The following is an 18,033-nucleotide window of genomic DNA, read 5'->3' as shown; positions in this document are numbered from 1 at the left end:
TATCACGCAAGAACCACTTTTAACTAAGGAAGCCTAGCTGTGCAGAGAGCAAGCGTCTCCTCCAAGCCGACACCGGTCCTCCCGCTCCGCCTGGGCTCCAGTGGTGGGGCAGAGCACCGAGTGGACCACGGCCCCTTCCTCTGGGTCAGGGAGAGCAGAGAGGTGCAGTCAGTAGGGGTGGCTGTTGCAGATGGAGAGAGGGAGATTTTCACACAGGGAAAAATGTCTCCGTGACAGACACGGGGTCTCTAAAAATAGTCCTGCTGGGAGCCTAATGGCCCTTGGCATCATTGCTGAAGTCAGGGGAGGAGGTGTCTTGAAGTTTGCTCAAGTGGCTGAGTGGGAAGGAGGTGCCACTGCCTTGGAGGAGGACGTGGAGCCAGGCCCTATGGGCACCAGGGGGCTGGAAAACAGGGAACGTTCTTAGTTTTGAAGAGAAGGCGAAGGTCTAGAACAGCAAACTAGCCTGAAAGACTGGAGGGCATGTTCCACCTCACGCGTGAGTGCGCGGACACTGAGGGAAGGACAGAGCTGCCGCGGTAGAAGGCTGGCCGGGGAGCTGGACTCTGGGCCGTGCTGAATGTGAGCAAACATTCAATTCCGGGAGCGGAACTGCCCCGGGATGGGTCCCAGGATGGCCACGACCCACCATTTCTTCAGGATCAACCTAATGTTCTCCTACTGGTTTTTCCACCTGTCCCTGGTCCTGGCAGCCCTCTGACTCCAGAAAGGGGCTGGTCTGGTCTCCACCTGGGTTTCACCTTCTTAGGCTGGATCCCCGCAGAGCAGGCCCAAGACAAACCTTTCAAGTGGGCAGCGGGAAGGAAGAGCCTGGCACCCAGGCAATGGTGGGCCGTCCATCAGGAAGGGACAGACTTCTCACGATGAAACTGAGGCGACAGGGGAAAGCAGTGAGGCATGAGACCTCGGGGGTGGGGAGCTCCCGGGGGGTTGGGGAGGAAAAGGCAGGACCGACCTTCCTCATAGCAGCAAAGGCAGGACCGAAGGTGGCTTTGACCTCCACACGGTCTCGGATCCAGGCTGGCAGCTTGCCCAGGATAGGTGGGCGGGCATACCGCTGATCCAGAAGCACTATGCTGGCAAAATCCTTCTGGTGCCTGATGGCCCTGCCTAGATGGGGTCAGAGGTTGGGGCTCTTAAACCAGCCTCCCCCACAGTACATTTCCGTTGTGCCCCCTCCTTCCTCGGAAAGACAAGGAAAACCCCTCCTTCCTGTCACCCCATTCTCCAGCCATGCATCCCAAGAGCCAGGAGCAGTCCCAGGCCTACCTATAGATTGGTTGACAGCCTTCATACACAGGTTCTCCACCAAAGCCTTCCCTGGTGGTGGCTGACCCGGGCCTCTGGGCTGGGGAGGGCAGAGCAGAGCACCTGTTAGCGTTTCTTGCCCTCCCGGCCCCCAATTCAGTGTTCTGAGAAAATGGCACCGCTCAGCATGGGAGCAAGGGCAGGTGTGGCGGGCACAAGGCCAGCAGCGGCTCTAACAGAGACCGCAGAGCGGCTCCAGAGGGTAAGGGGGCGCGTCCCATCCCCTGGAGCAGACGGGAAACACTGGCACGCATCGGGGCAGTGGGCAGGCCACAGTGGTGCGGCCCTGTTACCGCAGCCCCCGAGGCGACAGCAGCTTCTCCCTGGCCGCCGCCTCCCACTCTCTGGACACTGGAGGTACTCACTAGGGTCTGATCCAGGTAGGCCATCTTCTCTTGCAGCTCTGGAGACTTGATGTTGGGGTAGGGCATGCCTACCATGACCACACACCTACGGCGGAGGGAACACAAGCCCATGGTATGTGGGCGGTCAGGCCCCCAGCGCGTTTGCCAAGAGCCAGGACGAAGGACCCAGGCCTCACCCTCACGTCATCAACAGCTACATCCAGCGCTCCTTCAGCCCCCTCAAGTTGTGCTTGCAGTCCCCGCCTCCCCCTCCCCACCTGGAGTAGGTGTGCTCAGTCGAGAGACCCAGTGCAGGCCACATGAATGGAGTCCTGACAAGATTACGCTCTAATTTCCACCTGGAACCTTTGGCCAGAGGGCCAAAGCTACCTCCCCACACAGCTGAGTGACCCAAGCAGTCAGCCGGGGGTGCAGACTCTGACAGCATCAGCTGTTTTGTGGAGGGGTGATGAAAAGCGGAGCCTGGGAGATGAGAAGCCCACAACTCACCGGCCGAGGTTGTCAGAGAAGTTAATACCTTCACTCATCTTTCCTCCAACCACAGAGAGGAGCAGAGCACCTGTCACCGTGCCTCCCGCCTGGCCACAGCACTGTGGGAAATACCAGCCCAGGTTGTGGAGCCAAAGCTTGGATGCCACGCAAGATACTGGCAGCTGCCCCCTGTTCTCTGGACCCGAGGCCTCAGAGTTATTTCTCACCTTAATGCACCTGGAATACTCCATCAGCACCTGCTCCACCTGGTTTGCTCTCTTGGGTTCCTGAAATATCTGAAGGAAAAAAGACAATGTCTCCCAGAAAAGGGTTTCAGAATGCGTGGGTCCCAGCTCCGCTCTTGGCCTTTATGTTTTCCACGTTGGAAACTGGAGAAGCCCCCAGAGTAAGAGGATCTATGGAAATTCTCCAAAGGTGATCAGGGGTTACAAGTGGTGGGGGTAAGGAACTAACAGAGGCCCAGACACGAGGCCTAACCTTCTGGTCTGACATGCATGAGAAATCCCAGCAGGAACTCTGGGTGCCACTGTCCTCACAAGTGGGAGTTCCAGCTGAGCAGTCACTCACCTTTTTCTTGACAGCCAGCCGGGCCAGCAGACCACTCTTATCCCAGTGGGCATAGACCTGGCGTTGGTACTCATAGGAGGGGAAGAAACAGACCACCCCTCCAGGGACCACAGTGCACAGGTTACAGAGAATGCGACCAGTCTCATCCATCTAAGGAAGACAGAGAGCCCTCCCTGGAGCCATTCCAGAGGCCATATCCAAACAGTGCTTCCTGACTTTGGGACTCAAAACCAAGTATAGAGATCCAAGGGTGACTGCAGTCATGGGGGAGACCTGTGGCTGGGAGTGCCCCCCGGGTAGGGATCAGAGATGGGAAGGTGCCCCCCTCCCTACCACACACATCATGATGCTAGCGCACCAGAGCTAAAACTTGTTGCTGGCGTGCTGCCGAGGCCTCCCTGCTACAACGCCCAATGCCTAGTGGGCCACTGGGGACTAAGCACCATCTACAACAAATCAGACACTGAAAATCCCAGGTGCGCCTCTCGCGACAGGCCCCCAAGCCCCGCATCCCTGCCCAGGGCAGGGACCGATATAACCAAATGGCCAAGAGAACCAAAGGAAACAAGCAGCTTTCTCATCAGGTTCATCCTGAAAGGATGCCTCGAGGTTCTAAGAAAACGTATTTAACAGTCTTAAGGGGTGAGAAGAGGGGGAAGCTCAGACCTCCCGAGGAGCATCCGGATGGACACTCTCCAGCCTCTGCCGGCTCCGTGGTGGAAGACCCCAGTGCTCATCTCCCCAAGACCTGAACACTAAGCACCGGCCAGGGTGCCCATCACCCCCAAAACGGCTCTCCTGCCGCAGCAAAGGCTGTGGTAAGGCGAGCAGGCTGGCACTAACCATCTGCGGCAGCTCTCTCTTCTGGTACGTGAACTCCAGCTGCTGGCTGGAGGGCCCACTGCAGATGACAAGGGGTAAGATATTGTCTGGAGGGATCACGTGACCTGCAGAGACCGGGGGAGGGGCTGAAAGCAAAGTGCTGACGATTCTGTAAGGCAGGGTCCAGAAAGAGCATTCCCCAACCCTGTCTTCCATGCCAGGAAGAGCAATTCCCACTTTCGCCCACCCGCCTGCTTCCACAGCACACGTGGGCCGTACTCAGACCTCTCCACGGAGGCCAAGGACACGGTGCGGGAGCACAGAGACAAGTGAGCTCACGCGAGAGCTGACAAAGCATGGAGCTCCCCCACTTTCTGGTCTCCTCAGCCCCTTGGGCCTGATAAAAGAGCACAGGGTCAAACTGGGACAACAAGGGGCCGGAGTGCGACGCGTGGCCCATTCCACCCTGGACAAGGATTCTCACCACAGGAAAACTCCACCACTCGCTCAGCTTCCACCCCAGCACAGGCCAGCAGCTGCTCCCGAAAGTCAGACACCTGCAGACCACAAGGCAGGGCTCTGTGATCCCCCAGGGGGCTGGGGGCTACAGGCCTGAGCAGGCAGGGGGGCCTTGGCAGGGAGGGAGGGAGAGCGAGCCACACGTCGGGGGGGAGACAAAAGTTTGGGCTGGGAGGCGGTTAAGTGCATAAAAATAGAGAGAAAGAGGTAAAAGGTAAGGCAGATAAATTGGCAAAAAGAAATACCCAGTGTTGGACAGTCTCAGCGAGACTGTGGGAATAGCAAAGGAAATCTGGTAAACTAGGCAAAGTGCTTCTCACCCCTGGCTACGCAACAAGATCACCTGTGGGAATTCAAGACAAAACCCACACGCCCAGGCCCAGCCTCAACTACTCTCCGGAGAAGAACCTCTGCGGGGGAAGACATACGCGTTTGTAATTTTAAAGCACTCCAGGGTTTTCACCTACTGAATTGGCAAAAATCCAAAAGTGTGACACCCCCCCCCCTCCCCCGGGGAGAAACAGGTGCTCACACACTGCTGGTGGGAGACAGAACTCCAGCTGGAGGGGAACTGGACAACAGTTAATAAGTTGGACGTATGACTTTTTAGCCTGGCAGTTCCGCCTACCCAGGAGTGCCCCCTGAAGATACAGCTTCACAAGCCAGCCCACGCACAGGGACACTCCTGCGCAGCAACCTGTGAGCGCACGACCGCCCTTCAGGAGGACCCGGTGATTGTGCTTGCCGCACCCTCCCGACCATGGCACCGCGGCCTCTGATGTAAGGAACAAACAAAGGAGAAAAGTACATATATTTGCTTAGTTTTACAGAAAAATACAACGAAACTGTGCAAGGAAAGACCAGCAGTCTTAAAAATGATTGCCTCTGGGCACGGGGAGCAGCTTGGAGATGGACGGAAGTGGGACTTTCTGAAGGCATCTTTCCAGATGGTTTCGACTTCTGAACCATATACGTGTTTACATATTTTAAAAACAAAATTAAGTCAGAAATAAAAAAGCAAACTCTAAAACTGAAAACAGATGGCAACAAGAAAGCCTGTCTGTCACATTCACAAGAGAAGCACACAAAGAAAAGCCTGACTTCAAGTGACTTCATATCCTTAGTGACCATACATCCTTAGTAGGATATACTCTCAGGGCAAAAAATAAATGCAAAGAAATGAAATTTCAATCAGTAGTTTACTGTTAGAATAATACTGGTAGTATATGAAAGTATTTGAAGTATGCTGTGGGATAGAGCAAATAAGTAATCAGATAGAGCAAATGTAATAAGAAACGTTCAGCTCAAGAGAAAATAGATACAGTGTAAGGTCAAATAAATTCACTGATTTTCATTTAGAAATATCAATATGGACTCATGATTTCTTAAAACCATTCTCCCTGGTCTGTCTACAGAAGGCCTAAAGGCAATTACAATCCAGGGGCAGGACAAACACCCAGAACCAAGATGTTGGTTTCCACACACCAACTCCCAAATAAAGAAGTCAGGTTATCTTGGAGAAATGAAGGATTCCAGCTCTGGGGCAAAGAAAGTATAAAATGACCTGGGACATTCTGCATTCTGTCATTCCAAAAAGCAAGAAAGCATCCCAAGGCTCATGGGGCCTCGTCAAGGACCAAGGGCAGCATGTGGGAGCTCTAAGGGGCTGAGTCTGAGACACCTGAGCATCAAAAGCAGCAATGACTAGAAATGATTTTAATGTGTGAACAAAAATCTACAAGGCTATACAAAAGAAAGAAAAATGGAAAATAAAGCAACAGGGATGGTTCTAGCAGCTGAGGAGAGGGACCAGAGTGCATGAGCACCGAGGAGCCTTCCACGGGCTCAGTCCTGTGCCAGGCGTACCTTGAGGACAGGACCACTGTGCGCAGACATGGTTCTATGTGCCCGTGTTGCTCAAAACAGAGAAAAACTGGAAATCACCTGAATACCTAACACAAGAAGAGTAGTTCTACAAAATAGAGTATGTTCATGTAGTAGAGCCAGAGCATGGTAGAACAAATGCGTATGTACTTCCTGAAAAATGTTTACGGCATTTTGTTGCTGAGTGAAAAAACCAAATCGTAGCAACAGCATGTAGAGATAGATTTTTGTTTTTAAAATATGTATGTAGATTTGTAAAACTTATGCACACAAAGACCGTAACGACATACACTAAAATAAATCTTTTGCTGGTGGAATTATGATCTGTTTTTTCCTTTTGTTGGGCTCTGCTTTCTACAATGAAAGCATAATACTTTCCTATGTACGTGTGTGTGTCTATGAATTTATAAGAGAGGGAAGGTGGCATCTATGGTGGGTCTAAGAAAGGAACGGTGCTAAGGCACCGAATGAGGGCCTGCAATTCCAGAACAGCTGTCTTTGGGAGAAGTGTGGTCCTGTGGCTCCAGAAGCACCAAATCAGCAGCAGTGCCCTTGCCCCCACCCTCGCCCGCCCCTCACCCAGGGCTAAAGGCCCAGGCATGAGACAGTACAGCGATGCCACCCAGTGGACACTGCTCAGCCTGCTCAAGCTGACCCCTTTCCGGTCTGGGGGCCCACTGGACGGGAAGAGGCCTGACGGTGCATCTTTCCCCTGTCACTGTCCCGTCCCAGCACCTGGGGTACAGGAGGCTGGCTCTGGTCCCCTTACCGGTTGCATGGTGCCCCCTGCGATGACCACGGCCCGGCATTCCTTCACCACCTGGGCAAAGTGCACAGCTGGATTCAGGAGCAAGAATTTGAGGCTACTCTGACTAAGGCTTCCTGAAAAAAAGACAGAGACAGCTCCATGGGGCAGGAGGCGGGCTGCAGGCCCAACAAAGACTTCCATGAGTCTGAGGCAGAGGGGAGCTCAGCTGTGTCTACATAGGAGCCACGAAAGATACCACTTTCCTTTTTGATTAGATCCCACTTAATCTCCAGGACAACCCTAAGGGAGACAGCACTATCCCCTCCCTTTGCACGTTTATCTTCAGAGAGATAAAGAAACACAGCTCGGAGGTCATGAAATCAAGACTCAAACCAAAACCCACCTACCCACCTCTTGCAGCCTGACCCAAGACGCCCCACCGTGCTACTGCCTCACACCCCTCCTCACACTTCCACCACCACCACCCCACCAGGCCACAGGGACCAGTCATCACCACCCTGTTTCCTGATCCAGTCTTTTCACGCTCTGGTTCTGCAGCTCCATGCCGGCTCCTCCTTCGGATTACCTTGGCGGCTCAGGATGACCCTGCCATCCTGGTTGGCAGTGGTGAGGGCTGCTAGGAAGGATTCGATGTGCATCAGTGGGGAAGCCAGCCGTGGCACCCTGGCCTCGCCCTCCTCCACAGGGGTCACAGAGGCTGCAGAGAGCAGAGAGAAGAGGCTCTGGGACCACAGAGGCGGCAGGGCCCCCTGCAGCGAGGCTAAAGCCATTCTCCCAGGGAGTGGAGTCCAGGCGTGAGGCGCGGACATTCCCGTCCCCCGCCTGCTGTGCAGTCTCCAGCCTTCTGACTCACTCTGGGTCACTGTGGGCTGCAGGCTCTGCAGGAAGTGCTGGAACCCAGCCAGTTTGGGCTGCTCCCTGGAGGGTGCGAGGACTGTGCCGTACCTTTCTGTGAAGCCGAAGAGCTGGGACGGGGTAAGAGAGCGCAGGGAGGAATGAGGGTGCAGCAGTGGGAGCCCCAGCTGGAGGGAGGTTTTGCCACACCCCATATAGCCCGCAACTCCCCACCCCCTGCCCCCAGCAAGCAGCGCTATAGGAAGGAGAAGGGAGCAGAGGTGACCTGAGTGTCTGAAAGGCCGGGGGCAGCACTGGGGCGCCGCGGAGCCCGGCCAGAGCCGGGAAGGGGAGGGCGCACCTTCCTGCTGACCATGCTCCTCTCACAGTAGCGCTGCACCTGCGAAAGCAAACCCGCTGCAGGCACCAGCAACAACTAGCTGGAAGACAGAAACTGCCACCTTCCCGAACCCCAGGGAGCAGGACTCCCTGCCACCTCCTGAGGAGCCCACAGCCTCCTCGTGGCCAGGCGTGTCACCCTGCTGAGGTCATGCCTCTCCTGCCGCCCCCACACACAACGCGGTGCTCTCCCACGAGAGCAAGCCTCATGCGTGTGGTCCCCTCACAAACGTGTGCACGGCTCCGACCCTCTCTAAAGGTACTGGTGACAGGTCCCCTCCGTTCTCCTTCAATGTGACAGCACCTAAGCTGAACCTTGAAAGATCAAGAGTTAAAAAAAACCTCTCGGAGCAAAGGCACGAAAGAGGTACAGCCTGGGGCTTGTTCGGGGACGTCGGGTGCGTACACTACGCGCAGCCTGGGAGGGAGACAGGGCGTTGAAGCCTTGGAAGATTTCGAAAGAGAGCGTGACCTTTCAGTGGAGCTCCACTACACTATAGTGTAGGAAAGACATCAGAAGGTAGAGGGAGTGAAATCAGGGAGAGCAGGGAGAAGGCAAGAGGAAAAGTGCCTGTCCTGACGTAGCAGCCGGTGGGAATGGAAAGGCCGCGGAAGTTCAAGAGCTATTTCCGGCTCTGGGGCCCGGCAACTGTTTGGATGTGGGACCCAAGGGGAGAAGAAAGGAATCAAAAAGGCCTCAGATTGCCAGCCTGTCTGATGGGGTCATGGCAGTGACAGGACCAAAATGGGTAAGTTGGGGGGGTGTGAAGACAAATGGGAAGGCAGGAGGGAGAGCGAGCAGGGTCAGGAGTCCAGACGGGGGGGGGGGGGGCTCACACGCCAGGCACCGACTGCTCACTTGTGTGCGGCCTGTGCCTGTCCCTCCTGGGGTAACCTCTCCCACCCTTGGGTCCCTCTGCTTTTGAACAGTGATGGTACATCCTACCCTGGAGTCCCAGAACCCGGTGCGTTGCCTTGAACGCAGTAAGCGCTCTGTATTATTAGTAATTTAGAATCCCTGAGTCGTGAGTTGAGCGAAGGTGGCGGTACCCTGCACAGCGAGCCCGGAGCGAGCTACCACGGGAGGCTGCACTCAAGCTCAAGGCTGGAGTGGGAGGAGGCGAGGGAGTTCTCAGCCACCTCAGCCCAACAGCAGGATCATGCTCCTGAAGTTAACCTCCTACTCGGAGTAGAAGCCCAGGGCAAAGACTATGCCGGAAGAAAGATGGAACAAGGCAAAAGACCTGGGAATTTCTATTTCTGCCTATTTGGGACAATGAAAGGAACCTTTTCTCACCAATCCCTAGGACCCTTCAACCCTGGATTGAAGATTGTTTTTTTCTTGCTGATGCAATGCTTTAAGGGTTAAATAATTAGAACATGTATGCTGTAGATCCTCAGACTTCTAGACTGCTTAAGGACAGAAGAAATTTACTTTCTATTCCTCCGTCTTCACACAGTGTTCTGCTCACAGGTGGTAATAAAGATAAGAAAACTGGATGTGCGGACACAAAACGGTGAAAATCTCTACCTTGAACAGGTTGATGTTGTCGATCTGGCTCTCAAAGAGGAAGTCATTAATGGTCTTCAGCTCTGTCCCTAGGGGTAAACAAAGGGCCCTGGAATCCTTACTCTGAAGACCACGGTCCCCGAGGTGAGCTCAGAACCGGCTCAGAGCAGCTCCGGGCCTCTGGAGGCAGTCCTCTTACCTGTCTGCGAAAGGCTCTGTGTGTTGGGATTTTGCTTCGTGTTCCCTAAAACAGAGTTCAAGCAGGTCAGGATGGTGACTCTCTGACCCACCCCCCCGCTTCTCACACTGAACACTGTACTCCTCAAATAAGAGCATTCATATTTGAACGGATTTTTTTTGCCTTTTATAAGTACCCAAAAAACCCACTGAGGGGAGCCTCAAAATCTGACCCACGTTTGCACATGGGGCCCAAAGACTTGTGGATTTCATTCTTTTCACACCTCCTCCAAGGAGGCTGGGACCGAGTGACCACCCTACTTTATGCAGCCACAAAGGAGAGATGGAAGGGAAAAGCACCAGCATTCGACAAAATCCCTCCTGCAAGATGCTCCCCTGGCTTCCTGAACTTCAGCATGTATGTAAGCCTTCAGGTGGACAGCCATGCAGCAAAGGAAAGGGTAGGTGACAGAGAACTGTGGAACTCAGAGCCACAGGAGTCCCCCCTACTAGGTTCATGAAGCAGAGGCAGGTCACATCCCTGCTCTGAGCTCTAGTTTACTCATCTGTCAACGAGGGTGAGCGGGCTGCTCTCCTCAGAGGCGCACTCCAAAGTGACTCCACACAGTCCTGTTACACTACGCTGTTATTACTACCTGGGGAGTAGGGTCTGGCAAAATAAAAAGGACTCAGAACAAGGAGAAATAAACCAGGAATCTAAAAAAGGATCTAAGGTCAGACAATTCAGCTAAGCTATAAGCTTATAAGAAATAAGAATCTTCCCCATCAGTGGCCAAGACAATTCTTGAGGATGCAGAAAACCCAGGTGTCCTGACTGGCATCCAGAGAATGGACCACAGCAAGCTTAGCAGGCCAGGGGTTAGGGTGGGCATGGTGCTCCTTACCACCCAACACAGTCACAAACTTCTCCAACAGATACAGGATCTGTTTGATGTACATCAAGTTCTTGGCCTTCAGACGCTTCCTGAGGAGACACCAACGGACATCAAGTGGTAGTACTCCACAAGCAACTTCCCTTCCAAGTGCCTCAAGCCGATGCCTTTCTGTCTAGTGTCTTTCAAAGCAGGCCACGAGCGATAAATATGCCCCCAGAAAAGAAGGCTTGCCGTGGCCCAAGGCCCCCCTAGCCAGCTGTTGCGTCCTGAGCATCCTCGGCCCGTGTGGGGTACACACCACGATGAACAGGAGGGGAATAACCCGCTGGCCTCCCTGGCGCTGGGCCTGGGCCAGAGATGGAGACCCCAGGGCTTTCAGAAACCGAGCAGGGTTTTCCCCTCCCCTTCAGGAGGCAGCGTCTTACCCATATCGTTCCATATACTGGAGCAACTGGGAATGGGCCTGGCAGAGCTGGAGAGAACAGAGAATGGGCGTGAGAGAAGCCCAGGCTCTGGGCAAGCAGCCGAGAGCTGTGCGAATGATATCTGAGATTATGCCTAGAAAATTCCAGCCAGGCCACATGGGAAGCAGGTAAAGAGAGTAGGCCTGGGTACAGACAAAAGGCCTTGAGGGCACTGGGAGCTGAGAGGTGAAGGAAGGCGGGGGGGTCTGCTGCCGTATCCTCTTGGGTCAGGGAAAAAAGCAAGAAGCTCAATCTCTCAGGTAATGAATCTCCCTACTAATTTCTACTGCGTTGGGCAAAGATGTGTTTTCCACTGAGCACAGAGGTGGTTCAAGGTAGCCATTACACCCTGGCCTAAGGTCAACACAGGCAGTAGAAGTGGTGGGGGGCACCTGGGTGGCTCAGTCAGTTAAGTGTCTGCCTTCAGCTCAGGTCATGATCCCAGGGTCCTGGGATGGAGCCCCACATCAGGCTCCCTGCTCAGCGGGGAGTCTGCTTCTCCTTCTCCCTCTGCCCCTCCCCCTCCTCATGCACGCACACACGCACTCTCTCTCTAAAATAAAATCTTTAAAAAAAAGTTGTGGGATGCCATGTGGGCCTCAGGGTCAGAAACCAGTGGTCAAGTCCCAGCTCCACATTCATGAGCTGTGTGACTTTCAGCACACTGCTTAAATGCCCCCTGAATCTCAGAGTTCTCAGTGTTAACTAGGAACACCAGCCCACCCGGAGGCAGTGTGAAAATTCACAATACTGCCCACGGTGCATGGCACAGAAGAGGCAATCAATCCACTGTGGCTCTCAGAAACCCTGAGCATCCCTCAAAGCAAGGCTAACAACATCGAACTATGTGAGGACCCCTGCTTCCTTCACTTCTCTGGCCTAGAGAGAACTAGGTATTAGCATCCTGTGCTGGAGGGACTCAGGATGACTGACCTATGACAGTGAGGAGCAAGAAAATGAGCCACCTCGCCTGAGCTGGGTCCCCCTAGTTCTACAATCTGCTGGAAAGCCAGTTAGCCCCCCGATGAGGCCACTGCCTCGACTCAGGGCACCGTCTCCCAAGCCATCGCCAGACCAATTCCAGGGCTTAGAGAAATGATCCACATCCCTCCACATCCCTCTGCCCCACGGCAGGCCCTGGCCCAAGAAAGGACAGGCCAACCCACCTGGGAACCGCTGACCTCCGCACTGTGGATGCCCGTGAGGGTGTCGATCAGGTTGTGGGCCTCATCGATGAGCACCACCTGGCCCTGCAGCCGGATGCCCGCAGCCTGGCGGGTGGCCGCGTGCAGCAGCATCTGGTAGGGTAGCACCACGAGCTGGGGAGAGGAGTGGCCACCTGAGCAGTGGGGTGGGGGGGGCTCCCTGCTCTGGCAGGTGTGCCCCACCTACTCTAAGTGCCTGGTGCGAACAGTTTTTAGTTCCCAGCCAGGATGTGCGCAGGGACAGCTATAGCACAGTACTGTGCTTTTAGCAACAGACCCTTGTCTCAAGTTTTCTGTGGAACATCAAATATGAAACAGACAAAACCGGAGCCGGTCTGACTCTGACCGAACCAAGAGTGGGGGTGGGGAAAGGGGAGCAGAGAGGAGTGTGGAACCCCTGCTCAGCCTTATCCATACCCCCGAGGTAGCCCCCAAAGCACCCGAGATTCCTCAAAACACAGTGAACACCCCTGGTGTACTAGAAGGTAGCCCTGCATTCTGGTCTTAGAGCTGCCACTTTCCCAGCTGTGTGACTCCGGGAAAGTCACTTAACCTTTCTGAGCCTCAGTTTCTTCGTGGGCAAAAGAGACTTGATAAACTCTATCTCAAATGAGGGCTAAGGGCTAGAGGACGGGGGCAACAAAAATAAACACATTCTGTAAATTTTTAGGTGCTACTTGTGAGGACGATTTTCCAGTTAAAAGAATACTGATAACGTGAAACTCCAGAAAACTGGAAACTTAAGGCCCAGCTTTAATCCTGGCTCCATTATCCACCTGCCGTGAGAAAACAGATAAATCATTTAGCCATTCTGGGCCTGTGTCCACATGTGTATGTATGGATAATACCTGCCTTTGCTTTTTCAGTGGGATACTACAAAGCAAAAATGAGGTGATAAGTGTCTCAAAAAGTTAAGATCACAAAAATCTCAGGACATCTTATCATATTTACACACAGGTATCTATGGCACTGATCAGGAGACGTGGCAGACAGACCCCATGAAGGGCGTGCAACAACGGTGGGGGCTGGGAAGGTTCTGGAATTTCCCTCTGAGCACCCATGCAACAGTTCAGGGCAGTATACTAACAAGCATTTAACTGCTGTGTAAAATCAATACTAACGTTGTTCCCTGAATCTCTGAAAACCTACCTAATCTTTTCCTGCATATATGGAATTCTCCACAAATGAAACCCTATTTCCAAAAGTCACTGGAATTAAGCAATAGCAAGAAGACAATAAAATCATACCAAATAACAATATTTTTGATCTGTCAAATGGGCAGTTTTTCTCTGTGTGTAAAGATGAGACTCAACATGGCAAGTCTAGAGAAGACAGTCTTCTCCCACACTGGCAGGTAGGTGCCTACATCAGGACGGTTTGTCTGAAAGGCCATTTGGAAACACATTTCTGTTCCACAGCACCCTGACTGCATCCTCTCAGCTTCCTGCTGCCCCGCGCCCCCAGACTCTGGTTTCTCTAGGACTGCACACCCCTTCCCAGTTCTTATGTGCTGTCCCCAGTAAGGCCATCTGTTCCTACAACCCAGAGCCACAGGGGACCAGGGGCTGCCCCCACCACCACGCACTAGGACAGAGGGGGTGACAGGTCACCAGGGTGCTGTGTGCTGGTCAGTCCAACCACGGCCAGGGACATCCTCCCGAATTAAGAGGAATGAGGAAATCCCTCGTGGCTGAGGCCAGAGTTAAGAGCCAAGAGTTACTGCTCAACCCTCCAGGATCTTTACCTGGGCTGCTGGAATGGCAGACCGGCTCCCGTAATAGGGACAGGCCCGAGCCTCCTTCCCCAGCGCCACCAACTGCTCAATGTCCTTCACCCCCACCAGGACCTGGTCTCGGAGGAGCTGCAGCTGCTCGTAGCCATAGAAGGGGCAGGTGGCCCGGCGCTCCTGCTTTCTCCTCTTGGGCTTCTCTTCCTCAGCTCTGCTCTTCTCTGAGGGGCAAAGGCACAAGGAATGAGCCCTGTCCACGTGGCGGCAGTAGGTCCATAATGTCAAGACCCAATTCCATGGGGTGGGGTCTAATAAACCCTTCCCGGTACTGCTTAGGATGGTCTCACCATTCTGGCATTTAACTTTGTGTTCTCTAGAAAAAGCCAGTAAGAACATCTCAGAGCCAGGGTTCTGGACTAGACACTGACCCAAAAAGCAAAACGCCTTTTCCCAAGGAGACGATCTTAAGGAAGGACCCAGCTGCTTGCTCTGCCCTCACTGCTGCTTAAGACACCATCTCCCAGGTCCCTGGTCCGCTTCCGGCCCGCTCCCCACCCCTTCTCAGCACTGCCCAAGGCTACACAACCGTCCCAGAGGCTCTCTGCACAGCTCCAGGCGCTGGGGGCTACCGTGTTTGCTTCTCTGCATCTCCATGCAGCGGTCATTGATGAGCTGCGCAGAACCCAGGGTTTTCACATCTTCGTTTATACAAAGATTCTAGAAGACAGAAGACAGAGAGAGAGCCACAGCAATGGCTACACAATATACAGCAACCCTCCGGGGCCTGCCCAGCCCTGCCAAGAACCAGAAGAGGCCAGTCCTCCCGTCGCACGGCCTGCCCTGGATCCACCATCCTTCCACGCCCGGAAGAGGAAGACGAAGGCCCAGGAGAGGGAGCAGGACGGCACCCAGGCCAAGACGCAATGCCTCTGCGTACCTGCCGAGAGCCGAGGGAGACAAGCCGGGTGTCCTTGCCAAAGGGGCTCCGCTGTACCTCGTGCACAAACTGAGCCAGCTGGGAGTGCGTCCGACTGCAGTAGTAAATCTGCTCCGAGGAGAAGCACGGGATTTCAAAGAGGAGACTACAACATCTCCGTTCTCCGCATATCAAGGAATACATGGCCTAGCAGGCTGAGGGACTGGGGAGAGTGGCCACAAATACACACACCTAGAGCAACGGGACTCCGCCCCACAGCAGATCTCAGCTAATGCAGGGCCCAGGCAGTCCCCACCTCCCCCTCAGCTCCAGAAGTTTACAAGAACACCCACAACATGGAGCTCCTGCCATCAGTCCTGCTCAGCCGAGAATCCAGCCACTTCACAGGGTTTGGTCCTCTTAGGACAGGCTGCCTCCCCGTGCTGAGGTTCCCAAGTGGGGAAGATTAGATTCGGGGGGGGCGTGTCGGGGGTGGGCCATCCACACACACCGCCCAAAGGCCTTGGGGGCCAGGCTCGCAGTAGGGCGGGCGGGGGGGGGAGGGGTGGTGGTGAGCTGAGCTCTATGCTCCTGAGATTGCGGAGAGCAAGACGAGGAAAAGAGACATGGGGGAAATACCTTTCAGCAGAGAAAACAGAAGTCTTACACAAATAAAACCAAATGTTTTTAAACGTGACAGGTCTCAGAACCCTTCATACCTCAAAGCGCTCTGTGCCCATGAAAACACAAACAAGAGGAGAGGGAGCCAAAGGGCAGGGTGCTCTTGCTCAGGCCTGCCCCCACCCCCCCACCCCACAGACCGACACCACTGGTCCGTAGGCCTGCCAAGTGAGCCCCTCAGCACTGAGGTCTGGGGCAGAGGCCGGAGGCTCTTTGCCGATGACAGGAGAAGCAGCCGGGGAGGGGACACAGAGCCCTGGACTCAGGCCCAATCCCAGAATCCCCAGGACGCAATGTCTCACCTTAGTTACATGTTCCTCCTCCGGGCCATCCTCATCCTGGTCCACTCTGAGACAGAAAGTGACACGGAAACTCAGCTCAGCTCAACTAAAAGCACACTTACCGGGCATCTACTGAGTGCCAGCAACTCGCCCTGGACCTAAACCAGCAAGATGCAGTTCCCGTCATTGGAGGCCAGCACAGCTGAGGCTGGAGCGCCGAGCCAGAGGGAGACGGACACATCCCGGCAACAAAGTTCCACCGAAACAAGGGCTCGCTCGCTTGCTCACTTGGTCAGAGAGACGTGCCAGGCTAACACCAACCCCGTCCTCCCATTCCCATCCACGAAGGCAATGAGAAAGGGGCACAGTATGCCCGAAGCCGAGGTTCGGTGTCTGACTCTGTCCTTACTGTGCGCCCAGCAGCAAACTGGAGTTCTCTCGGCTCCCCACAGAACTTTGTTCTTACCACCTCAGAGCCGTGGACATGCTGTTCTCTTTACCTGGAAGGCGCTCTCCCCTCACTTCCTCTTTTACCTAGCTAGCTGTCAACCTTGAGAGGCCCACATAAACACTGCCGCCTCTGGGCAGCCTTCCTCAACCTCCCTAGAGGCTCAGCTGGCCCCTCAACACACTGCTGTGGCCCCCACACCTGTTCTTTGTAATACCCATCTCGTTCAAAATCACTTATTCTTGGTCTGTCCACCCCTCCAGACTCATGTCCACAGGCAGGACTCGGGGGGCGTCTTGCTTCTGTGAGGGCCAGGGGGTCCCACCCCAGGGCTTGGCACACAGCAGGAATTCCATGCACATTTCCTGAGGGAAGTCACGACTGACTGACTAAAAGATGCTGTCACCCAGAACCAGACAAACCTCTTCTCTCCTTGGCACCTTACCCTTCCCAGCAATGAATGAAGAGCCCACGTGCACTGAGGAACTGGGAGGGAGGTCAAGCCTGCATTACAAGGCTGACTGGTTAGTCAACATTGTTAGTCTAGACTCCCCAGAAAACACAAAATCGTTTACAGATACACTCCCCCCTACAGGGCCATTACTGGGATTCTTTCTGTTCACCTGGCAAATTAATTTTTTTTTTAAGGCAGAAATACTAATTCCCTTGGGCAATCAGAAGTAGAGTTATTTACAGGGTTGCCTTTCTGGTCAATAAATAAATAATTGTGGGGCGCCTGGGTGGCTCAGTTGGTTAAGCGACTGCCTTCGGCTCAGGTCATGATCCTGGGGTCCCAGGATCGAGTCCCGCATCGGGCTCCCTGCTCGGCGGGGAGTCTGCTTCTCCCTCTGACCCCCTCCTCTCATGCTCTCTCTCTCTCTCTCTCAAATAAATAAATAAAATATTTAAAAAAATAAATAAATAAATAAATAAATAATTGTTCAGTCCGCTTTATCTGATGGGCCTTGATTTAAATCACATACAAGGTAAGCAAACTCAACAGGATCTAGATAAGAAGCTGGATGTGTGAAGAAATGAAGAGCAAAAATTTTATATTCAGAACTGGCTGGGACGCCTGGGTGGCTCAGATGGTTAAGCGTCTGTCTTCGGCTCAGGTCATGATCTCAGGGTCCTGGGATCGAGCCTCACCTCGGGCTCCCTGCTCAGCGGGGAGTTTGCTTCTCCCTCTCCCTCTGCCACTCCCCCGCTTGTGCTCACTCACTCTCGCTCTCGCTGTCAAATAAATAAATAAAAGCTTTAAAAAAAAAAAAAGGAACTGGTTGTGTTCTAAGAGAGGCTCCTGTCTCTCGAAATGCCAGGGCATGGGAGCTGTAGAAGTTCATCTGCAGGATTAATGGCTCAGGCCCAGGCCCTGAGTAACACTTTGTTTCTCTAATGGTCACAAACTCCACTCAAGTTCTTTCTCTTGTCCCCAGGGGGGCTCTCGAGGAGAAGTACAAGAACGGGCAAGTAACCTTGGAGGCAGGTGGCAAAGGGTTTACGAGCACTCACTGCTCCTACCTCCCCGAGACGGGATGCATAAAGAGGTCTGGCCATCTCAACCCTGGGCAGGGTCGGAAGTTTTGGTTCTAATCCAGGTCCTGAAATCTGTGCTTAAGGGCAGGCCTCTAGCACCAACAAAGAAAAGCCCAGGGCCAGATGATTTCACTGGCGAATTCTACCAAATATTTAAAGAAATGATACCAACCCTTCTCCAACTCTTCCAAACAACTGAAGAGGAGAAAC

General features: G+C 53.9%; 1 protein-coding gene across 18 annotated transcripts in view; it reads right to left on the bottom strand.

Moving 5' to 3' along the window:
• DDX11 (DEAD/H-box helicase 11) overlaps positions 1-18,033 on the bottom strand; it is a 51,763-nt gene that overhangs the window by 17,477 nt on the left and 16,253 nt on the right. For 6 of the 18 annotated variants that reach the window (XM_027592790.2, XM_027592798.2, XM_027592794.2 and 3 more), the window contains 20 exons: positions 15,861-15,906; positions 14,899-15,006; positions 14,591-14,678; positions 13,977-14,182; positions 12,194-12,346; positions 10,989-11,035; positions 10,573-10,652; positions 9,690-9,734; positions 9,512-9,579; positions 7,943-7,981; positions 7,601-7,712; positions 7,313-7,444; positions 6,748-6,860; positions 4,060-4,132; positions 3,597-3,700; positions 2,754-2,903; positions 2,184-2,461; positions 1,695-1,779; positions 1,291-1,369; positions 1-1,131 (listed from right to left, as the gene is read on the bottom strand). In XM_027592790.2, coding sequence (XP_027448591.1) covers positions 806-1,131; positions 1,291-1,369; positions 1,695-1,779; positions 2,184-2,461; positions 2,754-2,903; positions 3,597-3,700; positions 4,060-4,132; positions 6,748-6,860; positions 7,313-7,444; positions 7,601-7,712; positions 7,943-7,981; positions 9,512-9,579; positions 9,690-9,734; positions 10,573-10,652; positions 10,989-11,035; positions 12,194-12,346; positions 13,977-14,182; positions 14,591-14,678; positions 14,899-15,006; positions 15,861-15,906 — 2,332 coding nt within the window. In that variant the 3' untranslated portion in view covers positions 1-805. Of the gene's footprint in view, positions 1,132-1,290; positions 1,370-1,694; positions 1,780-2,183; positions 2,462-2,753; positions 2,904-3,596; positions 3,701-4,059; positions 4,133-6,747; positions 6,861-7,312; positions 7,445-7,600; positions 7,713-7,942; positions 7,982-9,511; positions 9,580-9,689; positions 9,735-10,572; positions 10,653-10,988; positions 11,036-12,193; positions 12,347-13,976; positions 14,183-14,590; positions 14,679-14,898; positions 15,007-15,860; positions 15,907-16,488; positions 16,746-18,033 lie in introns of those variants that run through there. The other 12 variants (XR_003519769.2, XR_003519771.2, XM_027592801.2 and 9 more) reach the window with 12 other exon arrangements.

The sequence above is a fragment of the Zalophus californianus genome, chromosome 9 (assembly GCF_009762305.2).
Source record: "Zalophus californianus isolate mZalCal1 chromosome 9, mZalCal1.pri.v2, whole genome shotgun sequence".
Taxonomy (NCBI): domain Eukaryota; kingdom Metazoa; phylum Chordata; class Mammalia; order Carnivora; family Otariidae; genus Zalophus; species Zalophus californianus.
Note: the sequence above shows the minus strand (reverse complement) of the source record. Positions and strands in the feature narration are given on the sequence as shown.